Raw genomic sequence first — 14,467 nt, 5'->3', positions numbered from 1 at the left:
TAGGGGAATTTATTAATTTGTTTGATTATTTCCTAAAAGAACGAACGACGCCGTATACACCGAGAAGCTCAACGTTCGTCATCACTCTTCTCGCTTCTCGGCGTCTCCATCGCCGTCTCTATCTAATCTCGTCCTGCGTCGACCTAGTGAGCTACTTCAGATTCCGGCCATCACGCAGCTCCAGGTTAGTTTTTATTTATGTCAAACAACGAATCGGTGTGTTGTGCCTAGAATGGAACTGATTTCTGGGTTTAGATTGAGAATTTCTACGGTTTAGGAAACGTTATTTAGGTCATACGAATCTGTTGTTTGTAGAAGATACGACGAAACAAATCCAGTCACGTGAAACAGAGCTAGTATTGATCTTTAACTCTGCTCTATTATCAAATTGATTGAGTCGATCTGAAATTCACAGATTACCATATTTGCACACTATGTTTTGTGACTAATTTCAGAAGAAAATGTTATTAGAGAGTAGAAAATGGATTCCTCAATGCTTATTGTAGTAGCTACTCTTGTGTTTGTTTTCAGGATTAAGAAAAATGATAACAATGTAGTAGGTTCTCACTCTTGCTTTTTCCTTGCAGTTGTATGCTTTGAGAGTTAATACAAAGATGACAACAATCGAAACCGGTCAGAAAACTCAAAAGTCTTCTCCTTCCGGTTCTGGTACTACCCCTACTGGTACTCTTAAGCAGTCATCAGCATCGTTTAAAAGGTGGGGAAGGAGACACCCGTTTGTAAGATATGGACTTCCGATGATATCTCTCACTGTATTTGGAGCCCTCGGACTCGGCCAACTCCTTCAAGGCAGGTCAGTTCTTTCTTGATTGGAAAACCTCTGAATCTATAAATGTCTGGGGAAATGTCAATGATTCTGTTTAGAATTCACCACATATGGTTTATTTGGTTAGTTCAGTAAGGATATTGCAAAGGTAAAAGATGACCAAGAATGGGAGATTATAGAAACAAGAAAGGCACTTTCGAGAACAGGACCTGTCGATGCCTATAAACCTAAAAACACATCCATTGAAGATGAGCTCAAGGTAACAAAGGATATACGCTCAATTAGACTGCATAAAAGCTTTGATGAAACACTAAAATCTTGACTGGGTTTTGTTTAACGCAGGCTATGCAAGAGAAGGTGGACATAAACACGTACGAGTACAAGAAAATTCCAAAGCTAAACGAAAGCAAGTCGAGTTAAGAAGAGTCTTTGTATAAGATTAGTCTTTTTAGATGTGTTTCAGTTTTAAATGACTCTTCAGTTCACATAATCGCCCAAGTACAAATTCCAGTAAGTTCTGTCTGGGCTTCCTAAAACCAAGAACAACGAGGGACTTGCCAATTGTTGATAATACATGTTGTCGTGTTGATTTACGACGTCCAAATAGATCTGAAAGAGGTTTTATAACCAGTTAGACTTTACATCTTTATACCAATTTCTACACAACTTTATTTTCTAGTAAAATTTCTCATACTTCATAGACATCATTTCTTGCTTCATAGACTTTGAGTTTTAAGAAAAAGATTATACTAAAAAAAATGAAATGATGGAGGGACTGCATTTCCAATTATGATTGGTGTTGAAGAGAACTCTTGAGATATAGGGCTTCTTTGAGCTTCCGACCGAGAGCGAAGGCCAATGGTGGAGGGACTGCATTTCCAATTTGCCTATGTTTGTGTTTTGTCGTCCCTGAAAACTCGTAGCTATCCGGAAACCCCTACATTTTCATAAAACAACACTTTCACTTAAAACTGTTGTATCCATAACCTAACATTACTTAATGTCCAAAACAAAAAGAAATATGTACTCTATTAGTAATGCTAGAGGGCTGACGAAGAAGGAACATAAGAACTTTTTTTACCTGAGATCGGGCGCATTCACGGACAGTGATTATTCTGTCCTGTTCAGGATGGAAGCACATTCCCACCTTACCCATGGGCTGAGGATCGGTGATGGAAATGGGTAAGTTTCCTTGCCAGTCCAATCTACCATAGAGTCCCTTCCATTCGTTGTGGTTTTTAGCTGTCTTTGATAGAGCTAAAGGACGCAATTTTTCCACGAGTCCATTTGATAATGTCACCTGTAATATTAAAAACATTGCATGAAGTTGACGTATAGATTTAGTAAGAATTGTTGTAGTGGAATGTATAAATGTAAGACTGACATTTTCGTCCGGCAGGTCACGCCAATCAGCACCAGGCCTCTTTGGGATTTTCTTACATCGAATGAGGTTTAGTTCGTTCAGCCCTTTGCAGATATGATCAGTGAGAACACTCATGTTTCCTCTTATCTTCTTTTGGAACCACGAGGCTGGAGTAGTTCCATACTTCATACAAGACACAAGAAACATGAGTTCATGTTATTTTATTTAATGTAAATGTATAGATACTTTCTTCTAGTAATTATTAAACCATACCTCTTTGTTTATCTTGGATTCTCCGTTTTCTACTGGTGGAAGATCGCCGATTGTGTCTCTCACCGTGATTGAACGAAAAGGTGCACCAAATTTAGTATTACAACCAGCATCATAGCGTAAACCTCGAGGTAATGAGATTTTACTACCGGGATTATCAAAGACATGCATCGGCTCAGGCCATTCTGGAAGAACTTCTTCTGGTGAAGCTGCCCAAATTATAACTCTTTTACGAGGTTGGGAAACTCCATATGTACCTGCCTCCAAGATTCCAAATCTTACCTGCATAGTTCAACGAATCTTGTATTCTTAAAAACCATTGCTGATATATTGCATATGCTAAAATCTACTAAAGAGCATTAATCAAGTGTGACACAAAAAGGAAATATTACCTGGTAACCCATCTCAAGAAGAGAAGCCATAGTAAGTTGAAATGTTCTCCCTTTATTGTATGTCACAAATTTCTTCACGTTCTCGAGAAGAAAGTACTTTGGCCGGAAATAATCAGCAAAAGACAAGAATGCTAATATCATTTCACACTGGACTTTACTCCAAGAGCCGTGACTGAACCTATTCATACCAGAAAACCCCTGCCAAATTTTCAAATCATTAAGAAGCTTTTCACTTATTTTACAAAAATTATAGAAAGTATTTAAAGATATATATACCTGGCATGGAGGCCCTCCGTTGATGAAATCTACTTGACCAGGAAGTGGCAGGGTACTCTTTTGGTTCTCATCAAGTTTAGCTGCAAGTTCAGCTGCCTCCACAGTAGAGACACAATCATCGACATCTCCACATTTCTCCATTATTGCCCTACAATTAATAAACCTTAATCAACTGAAACCAACAAGAATAGAAAAAACCGTTGGCTATTTTACCTAAGGATCACATTGCAGTTGTCAACAAAAACCGTTGCTTCAGGATGGTTTTGTTTAAACGCATGACCAGCTGGCTCTTCATACTCGATCGCCCACTTTGTAGTAGATACACCTTGTTACACAAAACATGCATCTTAATAAAAGTTTTCAAGTGTTTAGAAGATAAAAGTATATGCATGACATGAGAATATAAATACATACCAGCATTTTCTAGTCCATGAGATAGACCACCACATCCAGCAAAAATATCTAGTGTAGCTAGAGGCTTCTCTTTAGGTACCTCATCAGGCTTCATAAGCATTCCAGAACTAGTTCCAGTTTCTACTCCCTTCCCCTTCTTTTCTCTTAGAAGTGTTTCATCTTTAATAGTAGAGAACTTCAGCTTCATATTCGCCGGAAACTGTTACGAGACATTTCAAGAAACAGTTGATGAACTTCATTAAGAAACAAAAAATTGATCATAAGAAATAAAATCTAAGTAAGAAATAATAATGAAAATATTTACCTGCTTGAGATAACCAGTAGAGGAATCATAGAAAACTTCACAGAAGAAGATATGGTCTAAAATTGGATACTCACGACATAGGGGCATATCACTTTTCTTCCTTACTTCACATTTTCCCTGTATAGCTTCCGGAGGGAGAATATATGTATCCTGGCTATAATACAACTAAAACAATTGCCAAAAAAAAGGAGTGTAAGATGAGCTTTAAAACATTACCAGAAAGGTTACGTAAGAATATAGTATTTGTTTTGGTTAATATGTAAAAACAGTTATTACCTCTTGGATGTCTGAAGCATAGGCCTTTTCTTCTGAAATGTCCTCGGGCCTATAAAACCTTGTCAGTTTAACCTGAAATGAAGCCTTACTAGCTTTTCTAGATTCTTCTAGAACAATAACATCCAGCAATTGGCAAACAACAAAAGCTTTTAACCCAACGTTCCGACCACACTTAAGAGTTGTTCTTCTACTACCCTTCTTCAATCCATCTTTAGTTATGTAGTTGGGGAGTACATAGACAAAATCTCCATTATGATACTCTATCCCATTGGAGAGAAATCCTGTCTTTGAATCATTGAGTTTAGTTTTTGACCTTTCCTCTTCATTCTCTCTTATCTTACATGAACTACAGAATCCAGAACCTAGACCCATATCATTTCTTGGAAGACTAAAGAATCCACCTCTCTCAGGTGAGTACAAACTTTTGCAGTAGTAGTCTGTTGGCAAACCATTAGTTTTTCTTTCTTCTGCTCTTGCCCGGTCAAGCTTATCCACATCGATGTTCTCTTTCCTGTATTGATGCCCCCACAGCCTTGATCGAATCTCGAGACTAACTGTTCCTTTTATGTCCTTAAGCTGGACAGTAAGACATTCATTAGTCAAGAACAGTTCCCTCTCGTTAGCAGCCATTCCTAGAACAGTCTCAGATCCTCTTTGTAAGAGTTTCCCATGTAGCATCTTGCTGTGGTTTGAACTCTCGAACATGAACTCCACAAAACAGATCAATTGAGTATCATCTTGATCATCAACTTCCAAGATGACTGCACTACCTACCACCACCACATCCCCTCCAACAAAGGCTCTTCCATAGAGAGGCTCACCAGCAGAAGTTTTGCCAAGAATCTCACCATCCCATTTTATTTCCATATCTTCAGAAATACCTTTAATTTTCTTAGGAGTAGGAGAATTTTGAATCTCAACAGCTTCTAGTTCATTCTCCTCTGGATCATCTTCCTCATTCTCGTCCTCCTCTTCTACCTCTTCAAGCTCCTCTTCCTCCACATTTTCAGCATTAATGGCCTCCGATGGAACCTCAGGAGAGTAAATGGAGTAAAACTCTCCCCAAATCCTATTGACGAGGCGAGTTGTTGTTGCTTGCATAGCTTTCATTCTGGATACCACAGGTGCAATCCCCGCCCTCGGATTCAAATTCTTTCCCTTTTGCAGAATTTTCTTCTTCTTCTTGATGATCCATTTTGTGTGGTGTATATCCTGCATTTTACTTGCAAGACTAGTAACAAATGGACACCTTTTGATATCCTTGTCAGGATACTCTTCGAAAAGCTGCAAGATAATTTGTCCATGGACGACAACATATCTCTCAACATCCAAGAGCTTAGAAGAAATGTAAGCTTTATCGTTCTCCTCTAACCCACAAAGTCTTTTTATGACATTTGCATATGAAAGCTTAGCAACCCTACTTTCCCTCATGAGCATATTGAAAATGCTTATGCCAACCCTTACTGTTTTCATAACAGTTCCAAACCAAGGAGCATATTGCTTTGACGGTTTCCCAAGTCGGTACCTGCATAGAGACAATTGAAAAAAAAAAACTTTAGTTCATATAAGATAATTAAAAATAAATAATTATAATAACAATCATCGTCCCAAAAAGTAAATAAAGAACTAGTAAAAAAAAAAATGTTAAACCCTTTACTAAAAAAAAAAAAAAAAAAAAATATTGAATACATAATTTATTTTGCATTATGTTTGCAAAATCACTACCCAATTTTTCAAAGTTAGTAAAACCAATTTTCTTTCAATATAAAATTTAGCAAAGTTGGTCAATCTCCACGTAGGCACTAGCCTGATTCGCAAGCAACATAAGTAATTAACAAATAAGGTAGAAACATGCAATGAGATTTTTTAAGCTTACCAGGCCATGTCAGTTCGTAATGTGACAAAGATCATTTCTGCCCCAAACTCAATCATCCATTCCTTTATCTGACTAAGGAATATATTCATCCCATCATGATCATTTGATTGCGTAGAGGTAGAGCTCTCCGAATCATCGAGACAAAACCCGCTTCCATCATCTTCAGCAACAACACCTGACCCAAAGACGGTGACATCGATCTCAGCACACGGCCTCATGGGAAGAACCTCTAAAGATATCATCCGTGAATCAGAGTTGTAAAGAGTCCAATTATGCAGTGTTCTGCAAGGTAGGTCTCTTGTATCAACCTCATAGCCAGCTTCAAAGAGAACAAGCTCATCTGTTTCTTCTTTGGTGTTCTTATAGTAAGACGGGAGAGGATAATCATCGGCAATCTCATCTTCACTGATCTTAATGTAAAACCTGCTTGAACCACCAGAAGTTGTTGAGCTTCTCTTATTTCTCGACCGCTCCATAGATTTCCGATACTCTTCTTCTTGGATTAGCTTAGCATATTTTACGTCCTCGTCCTCGGCACCATCCACCAGATGATCAGATGTCACGACCTTGCTCTCATCAATCCTCAGAGCCACATTAGACAAAGCCTTGTGAATTTTATTACTCTCATGGTCTCTTAGAGAAACAAGAACACGATTCTCAACAAAGCATGTTTCATGATTCTTGGCTGTCTCATCCAATCCAGCGAGTTGGTTATATATGAATTCTCCTTGGGATATAACAAACTCTTGGATGGCTCCACCGCTAGAAAAGATCTTGCTTCCGCTCATCGACCTAGAAACCGCCGCAAGAAGCTCATCAAGACTTGTATCCGGATTCTTGGACAAACTCTTAAACACCTCCACACAAGCACAAGCTTTCTCAAAGAAATAATCATATAATTTCTTGTATTTCTTAGAAGGTTTACGGCAATCGTAATCCGCTAACGCCGTTGAAATCCATATCACCGGGGAACCATCTTCATAACCAGATATATTCCAGTTCTCTACTCGACCAAAAGATTGAAACCTGACACCCTTTTCTTCCTTTTTCTCATCACCTAAAGGTAAGACAACACCTTCAATAAATATGTCACCAAGTTCCAACATCTCCACAGGCTGTGGAACTCCTTCTGAATCATGTAAAACGAAATCAGTCAGCCTCCGGTTTGGACGAGGATCATCATTGCTCTCCAAAGAAGAAGTTAACTGTATGGCCACGATCTCCTCCGCCAAGATCTGCTCTTTCTTAGCTTCAACAGTTTCAGATTTGTCAGAGATACGGAGAGATTTCTCCTTGAAGTTTGTGCAAGCTGCTGCTCGCTTTGGTCTCCTTTCCTTAGAGACATCATCATCCGAGTCAACACTTCTCTTCTTTTGCTTTCCAGCTTTTGTCTCCATTTCCATGAAAAGACCTAATTTTGAAACAAAATTATCTAAATCATTAGCATGCACTTTAAATAAGTAATTTGCAATATATGTAATTAAACCACTCCAAATGAGTGTTTCTACATCACATAGATTATATCGACGTAACAATTAAATATCATAAGACTTTCAATTGAAATCCTTCAAATCTAGTTTGATATTGACAATAAAATTTAGATAAATGATACAGAAAAACTTACGTTTAGTGAGAGTAGTAAAACAAGAAAGTTGAGTGAAGGGATTATAAATGGAGCAAGCTAGTAGCTAAGACTTTTCTTTTTTAAAAAAACTTTTAGTAAGAGTAGTAAAACAAGAGCAGAGGACTATGAATGGATTATGAAGCTAAAACTTTGATATTTATAAATAGAACAAAAAAAACGCCTGAAATTTTAGAACGTTTAAGACTGGCAAAAATCTTGTGATACACTGTCCATTACAATTTCATTTAATGTGATGAGCTGTAATTTAGCTTTTTTATTTTTATATTAGTTGAAACTTAGCTTTTAGAGAATATCATAAATCCCATATTTCCATTAAATCATAGAAAAATAAAGATTTTTGTTGAAGATTGAAATAAACTTTGACCAAATTTATATAGAAGAGATTTTTTACCCTTTTAAACAATGAGATTATATCCTCCATAAACATAAAGTGGACTCATTTTGAAAAAATATTATATTTTCATTTATTAATAAAAAATAATGATTTGAATTGAAAGAAAGTTTGACCAATTTATATAGAAGATTTTCTTACCCTTTTTCACATTGAGATTTTATGTTCTATAAACATAAAGTTGACTCATTATGAAAAAGACAAAAAATGATATTATATTTTCATTATTTTCCAAAACTGTCATTTTAGATCTGGCAGAAATGGTGTGATACATTGTATATAAACATATTAATTAATCTTATGATTTGTTACCCCTTTTTAACATTGAGATTTTATCCTCCATAAACATAAAGTTGATCCACTATGAAAAAGAAGAAAAATGATATTCTATTCTCATTTATTTTCTAAAACTGTCATTTTCGAGCTAGCAGATATGGTGTGATACATTGTAGATAATTTTTTTAATTAATCTTATAAATTGTTACCCCTTTATAACATTGAAATTCTATCTTTCATAAACATAAAGTTGACTCATTATCAAAAAGACAAAAAAAAAAAAATCGTATTCTCATTTATTTTCTAAAACTAACATTTTAGAGCTGACAAAAATGGTGTGATACATTTTACTGAAAGATTTTAATTAATATTATGAATTGTTACCCTTTTTTAACACTGAGATTTGATCCTCCATAACAATAAAATTGACTCATTATGAAAAAGAAAAAAAAAAGTATTAGATCCTCATTTATTTTCTAAAACTAATATTTTAAAACTGACAGAAATGGTGTGATACATTGTACATAAAGATTTTTATTAATCTTATGAATTGCAATTTAGCTTTTGTGCAATATCCCATGGAAATCTCATATTTTCAATAGTTAATAAAAAATTGTATTATATAACAACAGTGTTGCACTTTGTTCTCTCTTTTCAAAACTATTATGTTAAACATTATGACAAATATACTTATGTTTATAAAACATTGTCATATGTTCTTAAAAACAGTCTAGACGGTCATCTAGGTTCTCTGGATAACGTTTAGACGATCGTTTCGACGGCCAAAAATTATATAGATCTCGTTTTAATGTAGTTTTCTAATTTTAAGTTATGTTTTATTTTCATGTACATAGTTAAAAACGTTCATATATTATATGAAAGAAAGTAAAATGTCAGTTAAGTTTTGTTTACAAATTAATAGTTTTATTTTTCTGATATCATATTTTTATATATAATATCATATTTTTAATGTTTTAGGTCTGGCCCACCACAAAATCAAGAGAAGTTATGGCTTAGGACATCAAAGTTAATAGAACATGTTTTACAAAAAACTTTTATAAGCCTTTTATGATAAAATAAAAAATAATATAGGCTTTCATTATATATATATATATATTTTTTTTTAGCTTCCTTTCATTATATTTTGTGGTTTTTAGCTAAATTTACGTCTAGTTAATGAATTTTGTTTGGTAAAAATTTGGTTTTAAAAAACGTAAAATACTAAACTTGCAAAATCGAGTTTGATTACTAAAGAAAAAGTCTGAAGTCTCTCTAGGTTTTGTGTCTGGACTTTAATTTTGCAACTTTGCTTTAAATCTAATTAGTTTGCAATTTTAAATTATATTAGTCATTCGTAGGTAAAGGGCATGCGATTTTTGGTTTACTTGTTTGTAGGCAACTAGACATGATCGAATGATTTTTGTGTGAAAAACTTGACTAATTGATGAGTGATTTTACAGGTAAAAATGTAACTAGAGCTATATTTAAATGATATATTTTTTTGAAGTTTTTTTATAACTAAAACTTGAATCGTTCCTTTCTAATTTCTTTTAAGTTTTCTTAACAAACGGTAAGGGACTTTGTCCCCTATCCCTTACCAAAAAAAAATGGATATAATTTTTTCTTTTCTTTTTTCTCTTTTTACAAACTGCTAATGAATTTAAAAACTGTTTTATTATTTAAGGTTTAGTATGATCTTTTCTTTATTACTATGATTTGTGAATTTGTAAAAACAAAAATTACAGGCCATAATATGTTTATTTGTGTAGGGCATGAAAGAATGTTGGATCGACCTGACTTTCTGTTATAAATATCTAAACATCTTAAAATCACCATCCGTAAAACATCTAGTGTTATTTTGAACAAATGTGTTACTATTAAAATAAATAATAGCCGGTTAATTAAAGAGTATGGTGGAGACCTTGAGATGAGAGCTAGTAACACCTATAGAAAAAGAGGATATGATGACAATGGTTGTAAAACTTTATGCAATATTAAAATGGTTTATTAATATCATTAATATGTTACTTAACATATTTAATGGTACTTATATATTAAATTTATTTATAACAAATTTGTTTAAGAACTCGTTGAAGTTTCTCATGTATCTATCCTTCGATTAATTTTATGTTGTTCAGGGATATGACCTATGTTGTCCTCACCAAGATTTCGATCTTGAAAATCAATGAATTTAAGCTTCTCATTACCAACAAAGTTACTAATCGCTACTCTCAAGGGCTCCCAACTATTTGGTAGGAATGCCAAAATCAAAGTGCGCACCTCATCATCAATTACTCGATTTCAAGCGAAGACAGTTGGTTGATAATCGTGTTGAACTCATTAACGTGCGTTGGGAACAAGACTACCATCTTTGATCTTCAATTAGAAGAGCTTCTTCATGAGAAAAACATTATTGCATGTTGGCAGAAGGTTTCTCATATAAATCTGAGAGAACTTTCACTAACCCCTCTATAGACATTTCTTTCGCGAAGTGATGCGCAACATTCTTTGATAGTTGTTAACTTGCTTACATCCATAACTTGTCTATCAAAAATATTTCAGTCATCTAAACTCATCGTCTCATGCTTCTTCTCCAACGTTTGATGAAACTTTTTACTCTATATAGATGATCTAGGGATGTTAATAATGGGTTAAAACTCACTGAGTACCCGAAACCCACCTAAAATTTTAAGCCCATTAATCTACTTTTTGTATAAAATAAAACATGGGTTTTAAATGGACAGGTCCCATTTCATTAAAGTCTTACACGGATTTTACCCTACTAAGTTATGGGTACCCGTGGGTTTTAACTTATTATTTTAGTATGTTAAAGGCCCAATAGCCCAATAGCCAATTTTATTGAAAAATCCTAAATTCTTTTTTTTCCCCAAAATTTTGCCACCACCACAACATCCGTCTCTCTCCCGATATCTCTCGACCTCTTCTTCTCTCCGCCGTCTGCACCGTCAGAGTCACCGCCGAAGTCACCGTCGGAGTCGCCGCCGTCTACACCGCCGGAAGTCTCTCGTCATCTCCTTGAAAAACCAAACTCTAGTTTCACTTGAAAAACCAAACTCTAGTTTGATTTTGTTATGTACTAGAAACTGGTTGCGTGGTTTTGCAGAGTTGGAAGGTAAAAAAAATAGTCTATTTTTTTATACTTATTTTTTTTTCATTTGTTGATATAAATCTTCTAATTGTAGGTGACATTCAAGAATACTTTGATGATGGAATTGAAGCTACTACATCAGTAGCAAGTAGCTCTAGAGTATGAGAAGATGTTATTTAGATTTTTTTCAACTACTTTTGTATTTCTGTTTTAAATTGATTTTCAGATTTTTTATTACTTTTTAAGTTTCTCTTGTTTACTTTGAGATACAAATTATTATTATTTTGCAGTGAAACGAAATTTACATAATATATTTACATACCAGCTTAGTTTATAAAAAAAAAGATACAACATACATATAAACATAAACACTAAGAAAATGATAGAAACCAAGTTGGGTATCCACGGATAGTCTCGGAACAATCGGGTTTTTTCGGGCTTTACCCATTAAATCAAAAATCCATCTGAGTTTTCTAAATTTGGGCTTTTGGTAGGCGGGTTTATTTTAGATTCAGGTCGGGCAAGACTTTTTTAACCCACCACAACATCTCTAGACTACGATCAACATCCTCCATAACGAATAGTATGTTCCATCGAACTTGTCGATATTGTGCGCAGAACCATCTTCACAAACCATTGTTTTTAAAAACTATAACACAAACATTATCGAAAGAATAATGTTTTAAAAGGCAGTCTAAACGGTTGTCTACATTCGGATTAGGCTTTAGGCATTAAGACGACGCCTAAACGATAATTTTAACCGTCTAATATCGCATAGACTTTGTTTTAGTGTATTTAATTTAAATAATGTAGACATTCATGATTACAATTTTGTATTTACAAACTTCCGTCGCATTTTAAAAAATCGAAAACGCAACTTCCGTCGTTCTTCCAAAATGTTTTCTTTTTCTTTCATAAGGCAATGAGCTTTATTTCTGATTTCGAAGCGAGTATCAATTCACAGACGAAGCTTTTATGCATACACCTCCATTATTAATAATTCGTATGGGTGTGACGGCGTAAGTCATCTAAATCTTGGTAAGACCTTTATTTTATTTTTTTTGACTCAAAACGAATAATTTTTTTTTACTAGATTTTAAGATATGAGTGATATAATTAAGATCCCATCTAAGATTTAAAATATTTTTAATGTAATCATGAATTTATACATATACATATACGGATGCCGTGTTAATTCCGAAATTCCATGAATCTGCATGCATTTCGAGTTTTGTAAGACAGGACAAAGAACTCGTTAGTTTAATAATTTAAATTTGTTATGAGTTTGTGACTTGAGAGACGGACCACACCACCTTATCCATTACTCTTGTTAATTTATACTGGCAACAACTATCTATATTTTCTTATTTATTAGTCAGGATTCAGGAACCATACTTGAATACCAAAATGTGTTGCCTCTTTAAATGGCCACATTCAAACAAAATCCACCGGTCATGCATGAATTTTTTTAAAATTCTCTAGTCAATACTCCGAAATTCAATATACAATTTTCATTTTTTCGATCGATAATGTCAATTCAAAATTTGAGGGTGAAAAAATTTTTAACCTACAATCTATCCAATGGCCTCTCATTTCCAGAGCATATGATTTTTTCTTAAATGCAATGTTATGTTTTTTTGTGTGTGTACTTCATACCGTATAAACGGAAAACCTAAAGGCCGGAGAAGCTGAATATATCTGTTTTAAAAAACCTAAAAAATACTACTCCACAATAATTATTGACGTATAAACGAAAAAAAATAAAGAAGTCAAACGCTCTTTTGTTGTTTTTATTTGAGGTACATATATGCGGACTAACCAGAACCTACAAAATCATAAAATTAGACACTAAAACTTTGAAAATGAGTTGGTGGAAAATATCACGATTTAAGAATCGAACACAAATCTCTTTTGGTATCATAAAAGTAACAAGAACATATTCTCTGAATAAAAAACTTGGTCTAATATAGTTTAATGAAACGGCACTTTGTCTATTGTCTATACTAATCATATAAATTATAGATATATTCGACAGATTAATTATAAGAAAACTTATGTTACCGTAAACCCGTAAAAAAACAATTGTGTAATCGGAATTAATTGGATTTCATTGTATTTGCATGCCATGCCATGCCCGCATGCCGGCTGGAATAGATAGAGATCGAAGAGTCCGTTAGGTCACAGTCACACGTGAAGGAGGTACGAGGGAAGTGACACGTCGGATGTAGCACTAAATCTAAGACATAAGATAACACAAAGTACAAAGGGAGAAGAGTGGCCATTTCCATGCCAGCTTGTCTCACTCCCATTCTTGCTTTTGTTTTTTCTTTTTCATGTCGTCCACTTTCTCATTTCCAATACTAGAAACAAAAACGAGCATTATTGATCTTTTAAATTGTTACAAAATAGTATATGGGTTACCTTGTCGTTTTCTCCTAATTATTTCGGTAATTAATAGTTTAACTATGCCACACCATAAACGATAGAAAAGTGGGAAAGCTAGCTAATATAATAAACTGGTGTGGCCTCCTTAAAAAAACAAAAAGGTAACTTATGTGATTACTTTTAAAAAGTTTCCAGAGTGTAATACTTTCTCTAAGTTTTTTTCATTAATATTATCAAAATCCTGAAATCTTAAAATTAGGTTGAGAAATGTTCCTATAACTTTAGGAAAATAAAATAAAATCTAATTTAATGTTATAGTGATTCTTACTAATTGTTTTGTTAAGCAAATTCAATTACGGATAACTGATCCACAGAGGAGAAACCTAGTTTACAAACGTTTGTCAATTTGCCCAAAAAAAAAGGCCGAATAGTCTATTTAAGAATATAACCTATATGAGACTAAAAAAACAGAAAATTTACTAAATCTTTTTGATAAACTATACTAAACTTGAAAAGCATGGGGAAGTTCTCCAATCATAAATATTAGTAACCCTTTATGATTTCTCGTTTTTGTCCTGCAAACTATTATTATATACAGAACAATATGGATTTGATTGGTTTCAATAGACGATCCTTGTATATTACATAGAATAGTTTTCTAGTTCCATTACAATTTCCAAATGATTTGTTACAAAGCTACAAG

At 34.0% G+C, this 14,467-nt stretch overlaps 2 protein-coding genes and 1 pseudogene across 5 annotated transcripts; 1 reads left to right on the top strand and 2 right to left on the bottom strand.

Annotated features, from left to right (window-relative positions):
• The first annotated feature begins 27 nt into the window (after positions 1–27).
• Positions 28–1,458, top strand: AT4G14145 (cytochrome C oxidase assembly protein). The gene is made up of 4 exons (NM_148318.5): positions 28–184; positions 588–814; positions 920–1,046; positions 1,130–1,458. The coding sequence occupies exons 2-4, from the start codon at positions 615–617 to the stop codon at positions 1,205–1,207; spliced, it is 405 nt and encodes a 134-aa protein (NP_680684.1). The 5' UTR covers positions 28–184; positions 588–614; the 3' UTR covers positions 1,208–1,458.
• Positions 1,459–1,574: 116 nt separating this feature from the next.
• DMT2 (DNA methyltransferase 2) lies at positions 1,575–7,708 on the bottom strand (the record flags this gene model as incomplete). 3 transcript variants are annotated; one of them, NM_001340902.1, is made up of 12 exons in its annotated part: positions 1,575–1,724; positions 1,869–2,087; positions 2,172–2,333; positions 2,424–2,702; positions 2,813–3,010; positions 3,089–3,236; positions 3,302–3,413; positions 3,503–3,701; positions 3,807–3,971; positions 4,083–5,607; positions 5,959–7,369; positions 7,583–7,708. In NM_001340902.1, the coding sequence occupies 11 exons, from the start codon at positions 7,359–7,361 to the stop codon at positions 1,575–1,577; spliced, it is 4,560 nt and encodes a 1,519-aa protein (NP_001319931.1). The 3 variants fall into 3 exon arrangements, with proteins under 3 accessions (NP_001319931.1, NP_193150.1, NP_001190725.1); NM_117491.1 differs by lacking the exon at positions 7,583–7,708 and having other exon boundaries at positions 5,959–7,361; NM_001203796.1 differs by lacking the exon at positions 7,583–7,708 and having other exon boundaries at positions 3,313–3,701; positions 5,959–7,361.
• Positions 7,709–10,632: 2,924 nt separating this feature from the next.
• Positions 10,633–10,894, bottom strand: AT4G14135 (annotated as a pseudogene). The gene has a single exon.
• Between the last annotated feature and the right edge of the window lie 3,573 nt (positions 10,895–14,467).

This window comes from Arabidopsis thaliana, chromosome 4 (genome assembly GCF_000001735.4).
Source record: "Arabidopsis thaliana chromosome 4, partial sequence".
Classification (NCBI taxonomy): domain Eukaryota; kingdom Viridiplantae; phylum Streptophyta; class Magnoliopsida; order Brassicales; family Brassicaceae; genus Arabidopsis; species Arabidopsis thaliana.
The sequence above is the reverse complement of the archived record's forward strand: the minus strand, read 5'-3'. Positions and strand labels throughout refer to the sequence as shown.

What these genes read in the sequence shown, in the direction of transcription:
- AT4G14145 (NM_148318.5), top strand. Translation starts at nt 615, where the DNA reads ATGACAACAATCGAAACCGGTCAGAAAACTCAAAAGTCTTCTCCTTCC. An exon ending in GGCCAACTCCTTCAAGGCAG is followed by an intron (nt 815 to 919) that starts GTCAGTTCTTTC and finishes TGGTTAGTTCAG; the next exon opens with TAAGGATATTGCAAAGGTAA. An exon ending in CCATTGAAGATGAGCTCAAG is followed by an intron (nt 1,047 to 1,129) that starts GTAACAAAGGAT and finishes TGTTTAACGCAG; the next exon opens with GCTATGCAAGAGAAGGTGGA.